At 37.8% G+C, this 6264-nt stretch overlaps 1 protein-coding gene across 1 annotated transcript in view; it reads right to left on the bottom strand.

The window, feature by feature from the left end:
- The window catches only part of LOC117336251 (sulfotransferase 1C2-like), an 8774-nt gene extending 2778 nt beyond the window's left edge, over nt 1-5996 (bottom strand). Inside the window, exons 1-5 of the mRNA XM_033896725.1 lie at nt 5901-5996; nt 3901-4095; nt 1822-2145; nt 1356-1459; nt 707-866 (exon numbers count right to left, since the gene is read on the bottom strand). Of these exons, the coding sequence (XP_033752616.1) occupies nt 707-866; nt 1356-1459; nt 1822-2145; nt 3901-4095; nt 5901-5916 (799 nt within the window). The 5' untranslated portion in view covers nt 5917-5996. The remainder of the gene's footprint in view (nt 1-706; nt 867-1355; nt 1460-1821; nt 2146-3900; nt 4096-5900) is intronic.
- Nucleotides 5997-6264: the final 268 nt, after the last annotated feature.

The raw sequence follows: 6264 nt of genomic DNA, 5'->3' as shown, positions 1-6264 counted from the left end.
CAAGGAAAGTGCGCCATACTTGCGTCATTCGCTTATCAAAATGCTTCTAATTAATGAAGCTCTTCTTTGGCTTGAAATAGAAACAGTTTATGACAAGATGGCTACGCTTATGTATCGATATTTTTTTTGCTTTCCGACATCTTTCCTTACAAACTAAAGCACATTTAAAACGGCGTTTCTTAATAAAAAAAAATCCGTCGCCATTTTCTATGGAACCAATCGGATACTGAATTTGGCTAATAAATAATGTATGAATACGAGACTGTTTGTGTCAGTGCCCCGACAGACGGGATCGATCTGAACTATGCGAAGACAGATCAAGTGGGTACCGACGATGGTCCGACGCAGGTTACATTATGGGAGCTCCTATTGCGTTACTTAATTTCCCAGCATGCCACCCAAGATTTAGACTGTGAAGGCCTACTTCGGGCGACAACTATTTATTATAGTCTGTTTAGGCCGTCTAATGTGATTACATATGTGTATGATTCCAAATAGTGACGCATGCGCTAACAAAGTCTAGTTACTTTAGAAGGACAAAGTGGTATGGTTGAGCAAGTCGACTAGACATTCGCATTGTATGTAATCAAAGTGGGTTCGCTTCTACAATAGTTAGGTCATAGTCACTATAATATACGCTCGGTGTAGGCCGTAGAAGCACACACAAGGCTAGTCGTGGACATGTTTTACTCTGTGAGAGCGTTACCTTTTCTGTACATAAACTGCCATCTCTTATTATCAGGCCTGTTGGTCTTCCCCTCCTTTAGGTTAACAAATGAACACTTCTCAACCATGTCATCGACGAAAGCATCCGTACAAGTCACATTAAGGTACGACGCTAACTTCTTTATCTCGTGAAAAGGGTTCTGTAAACACATCATATTATAACACATTTACGGCTTCATCACACAAGATCAGAAACGCCAATACAAAGACAACACTATCAGATACTGGTCTTATTGATAGTTTTATACAGGTATATTCTGTAAAGAGTAAAGAGCATGGTTTCATGACCATATCAATATATCGTAACTTGTTGCGTGACGTAACCAACTCATCTGTTTCAGATACCCGGTAGTACATGATGTGACGTAATCGACTCACCTGTGTCAGATTCCGGTATTACCGGACGTAATTGACTCACCTGTTTCGGATCCCGGTAGCATGTGACGTGACGTAATTGACGCACCTGTTTCAAATCCTCGATAAACGTGACTGACGTAATTGACTCATCTTTTTAAAATCCTCGTAGTATATGATAATACATATACTGACTCACCTGTTTCAATGCTGTGACGTAATAGACTCACCTGTTTCAGATCCTCGTAGTATATAATGTGACGTAATAAACTCACCTGTTTCAGATCCTCGTAGTATATGATGTGTCGTGGTATATCAGAATTAAATGCCAAATCATGTTCCCATCCTGTCATGTACCGTGTCCATTGGTTATGTGGAACTAGGTCATATCACAAACGATTAGTACAGAAGTTGCATTACAAAATGAAAATATATAATCACGAATCATTACAACTACTGTTCTCCTGTCAATCATGTGTTTTCCGGTGATTGAATTTCATTACATTTCAAAGGTGCTAGCAAATACCAAATTTACCAAAATTATTTCTTTATTAATTTATTTAAATGATTAATTTCATGATGTCTATGTGAACATGAATTATTGAAAAGGGTCAAGAATCCCAAGAACCGTTGAAAATAATACGGTATGTTGTATGACTATATTAGATGCGTATTGCTTTCTGCGATTTGATCATGGTTGAATGCTCTTCTAAAGCAAGTCTGAATTACATGTAGACTCACCTACTTCACTCATAAACATAGATATAAACTCATCGAAGCTCCCTTTGTAAGCAAACGCCGAGCCCTTTGCTGACATGTGATTGTACATTGAAACAACCGTATCTTTAGGGTTTCGCACTACAAATATCAACTTGCATTTCTTTTCAATGAGCTGCTTTGGCAAATTGCTGAGGCGTAGGTGTGTGTTCAGTACCCTTGGTGAGGTTAGCGCGTTCAATTTGTCTACTGAGCGGAATTCAAGCATTGTATCTTCCTTAGGTCCTGTAGCGTACTCTGTCGTTCCCCGCGTCAACATGGTGAGGATTTCCCACACCCAATGTGTTCCTAGATAATACAGATGTACACTGTAACGGTAATAGGTCATGCAATGCACATTAAACAATGTCAATGATTTGAGAAGACGAAAATGTGGGTCTTCTCCGTTAGCTCACGAATAGTTGATTAATTACATAGAATAAATCACTCTTCGTTAAATCAATACTTTATACTATATACTGATAAAGCACAAAGCTGTCGTATGTTGACTCCATTTATTGACGAGGTGTATTCTTCCGTTTACTAAACTGATGATATTAACGGACGTTTTTAGAAATACTGTTTTGACATTACAGACTACTTTTTTCTGAGCCTGTCTTAATCTATGTAAAACAATACTCGAATCATTATGCTTCGACAAGTGTTTGTTAATTTTAAACAGCGGAATGATGAAGGAAAGTAAGCATAGTATTAACAATGCTAAACTGTTTGAAACTCTATCTTGTTTCTGTCCATCGATTTGAGCAGTGAAATAAACGAAAGCATTGGCATGAGAGAGAGAGAGAGAGAGAGAGAGAGAGAGAGAGAGAGAGAGAGAGAGAGAGAGAGAGAGAGAGAGAGGACAGTAATGAGTAAACGAAACCGCAATAAAAAAAACAGCGGGAGGGGGAAAAGAACAAAATATCGATTTTCACAAACGAGAACAAAAATGGAAAAAGTACAGATTTATAAGTTCAAAATCAATAAAACTAACACTAAAAGGGAATAAAATATAAATTAAAAACCTCAAAATAGAAAAAAAACGAGGGTAAAAAGGGCTGAAATATAGATTAAAAACCTCACAATAGAAAACAAACGATTGTAAAAAGGGACGAAATATAGATTAAAACCTTAAAATAGATAGAACGAGGGTAAAAAGGGATGGAATATAGATTAAAACCTCAAAATAGATAAAGCGATGGTAAAAAGGGATGGAATATAGATTAAAACCTCAAAATAGATAAAACGAGGGTAAAAAGGGATGGAATACAGATTAAAAACATCAAAATAGATAAAACGAGGGTAAAAAGGGATAAAATAAAGATTAAAACCCTCACAATAGATAAAACGAGGGTAAAAAGGGATGAAATATAGATTAAAAACCTCAAAATAGATAAAACGAGGGTAAAAAGGGTGAAATAAAGATTAAAAACCTCAAAATAGATAAAACGAGGGTAAAAAGGGATGAAATAAAGATTAAAAACCTCACAATAGATAAAACGAGGGTAAAAAGGAATGAAATATAGATTAAAAACCTCAAAATAGATAAAACGAGGGTAAAAAGGGATGAAATAAAGATTAAAACCTCAAAATAGATAAAACGAGGGTAAAAAGGGATGAAATAAAGATTAAAAACCTCAAAATAGATAAAACGAGGGAAAAAAGGTATGAAATAAAGATTAAAGACATACAATTGTAAAAATCGATAAAACGAGGGAATAACAAGAACAACATATAGAATTACATGGAGACCTTTGGAATCTTATACAAGGAAATTAATTTAGGATTCTTGAAAGATAAGCGTCTTTTGCTTTACCGACGAATCTACAATTTTTGAACACTTAAACTTTAAAACCAATACATGTATATGAAATACCACGCGCGTATCTTTAAAAGCGTTTATGTAACGTTATAGAAAGTTTACAATCAGCAAAACTGGTCCTAGATCTGTCAGTTATACTTTTCATTGTTTTTGAAGAAAAGATGTTTCCCTTAAAGCAAATAATGCTTCAATATGTAATATATTAAGTAAAGGAATGTCCTTAAGTCAAAAACAGACCATACCAGCCTTCACTGGAGCACACACAACGATATCGTCGTCTCTCGCTTCCATCTCTCTCAATTGTGGCATATGCTGCTGTGGGTTCATGATGTCGAGAAGACCTTTCATCGCAGGTATGGTATCTTCGCCATACTGAAACACGGTTATAGTATTGCCACTCTTGTCTCGAGCCTCCAGGAACTCGCCACAAGGTTTACCTAAACAAAATAACACGTGAATCTTACCACTCTTGTCTCGAGCCTCCAGGAACTCGTCACAAGGTTAACCTTCACGACATATCACGTCAAATTTAACACTCCTGTCTTGAGCCTCCAGGAAATCGCCACAAGGTTTATCTTAACGAAATAACACGTGAAGTTTATCACTCTTGTCTCGAGCATCCAAGAACTAGCCACAAGGTTTACCTCAACGAAATATTAAGTTTGGTTTGCCACTCTTGTCCCGAGCCCCGAAGAACTTGTCATAAGGTTTACCTCAACGAAATATTACGTTAGGTTTGCCACTCTTGTCCCGAGCCTCGAGAAACTCGCCACAAGGTTTACCTTAACGAAAAAAACACTCGAAGTTAAGCACTCTTGTCTCGAGCCTCCAGGAACCTGCCACGAGGTTTACCTTAAGGAAATATCATGTGAATTTTACTACTGCCGTCCCGATCCTCGCGGATATCGCCACAAGGTTTATCTCAAGGAAATATCACATGAAGTTTACCACTCTTGTCTCGAGCCCCGAAGAACTCGACACAAGGTTTACCTCAACGAAATTACACGTGAAATTTACCGCGCTTGTCTCGAGCCTCGAGGAACTCGCCACAAGGTTTACCTTAAAGAAATAACATGTGAAGTTTACCAGTCTTGTCCCGAGCCCCGAAGAACTTGTCACAAGGTTTACCTCAACGTATTACCTCAAAAGTATTACGTTAGGTTTGCCAGTCTTGTCTCGAGCTCTCAGGAACTCGCCGCAAGGTTTACCTTACCGAAATATCACGTGAACTTAACCCCTCTTGTCTCGAGCTCTCATGAACTCGCCGCAAGGTTTACCTTACCGAAATATCACGTGAACTTAACCCCTCTTGTCTCGAGCTCTCATGAACTCGCCGCAAGGTTTATCTTAACAAAATAACACGTGAAGTTTACCACTCTTGTCTCGAGCTTCCAGGGACACGCCTCAATGTTTACCTTAACGAAATGTCACGTGAAGTTTACCACTCTTGTCTCGAGTCTCCTGGAACTCCCCACAAGGTTAATCTCAACTAAATATCAAGTGAAGTTTACTCTTGTCCAGAGCCCCACGGAACCCCCAAAGGTTTACCCTAACGAAGCATCACATGAAGTTTACCACTCTTGTCTCGAAACTCTATGAACTCGCCACAAGATTTATCTTAACGAGATTACACGTGAAGTTTACCACTCTTGTCTCGAAACTCCATGAACTCGCCACAAGATTTACCTTAACGAAATTACACGTGAAGGTCACCGCTCTTGTTTTGAGCTTTCAGGAACTTGCCACAAGGTTTACCGAAATAAGTCATGAAGTAATTGCTAGTTAATGTCTGATGTATTGTTTGATATTACTTTCCGACCTGGTGATATGTATATTTATATATTTCTAGTCTTAATCCGGGTATTTTATACACATGCATTTCAGATTGAACAGGTAAGTAACTGTATTATGCCTGTTTAAATTGCATTCCCCCAAAGGTGCAACAAATGACTTCGAGCATGATATTGTTCCCATTAGATTTAGCCTACTGTATATTTTTATAGCGTATCGACAGATATTGGCCCCCATCCTCTACTACACATCATTATACATACTGACACTGACACGAGGTCACGCGTTATCAATCGAAGTCAGAGTTTAATGTTATTCCTTCTACGGCGTGGGTCTATAAGAACATATTTCAGTATTCATTATGCAGTTCAACTTAAATACCTACACAGTAAACAACACCCATGCAGGTATTTAACTTACTAGACTATTACTGAAGTAACACATTGTTTACCTGTTTCCTGTGTCATGTTGTCTTCTTCTTACCTGGAACAAGAGATATACTATCACACATAAAATGAACCGACAGCTTACTATCGCACTTATATATACTATCACACATACATACGTACAAAGCAAATACACCGTCTTTACTCGACTAGACTACATCGCTATCAGTATTGTATTACAACACGCCATGGCCATTAACATTTCGTATTTAGTTACTAAAGCACATTGTATTATGTACCGCTGTTTGCTTTTGTTTTAAGATATGCTTTTCTTATGTGCCGCTGTCATATCATTTTGTGATCAATTTCAGGTTAGTGTAATACGTACTTGTTCCTAATAGTATGCTATCGTACATACGAGTTATACTT

Source organism: Pecten maximus, chromosome 10 (assembly GCF_902652985.1).
Source record: "Pecten maximus chromosome 10, xPecMax1.1, whole genome shotgun sequence".
NCBI classification, from domain to species: domain Eukaryota; kingdom Metazoa; phylum Mollusca; class Bivalvia; order Pectinida; family Pectinidae; genus Pecten; species Pecten maximus.
Note: the sequence above shows the minus strand (reverse complement) of the source record. Positions and strands in the feature narration are given on the sequence as shown.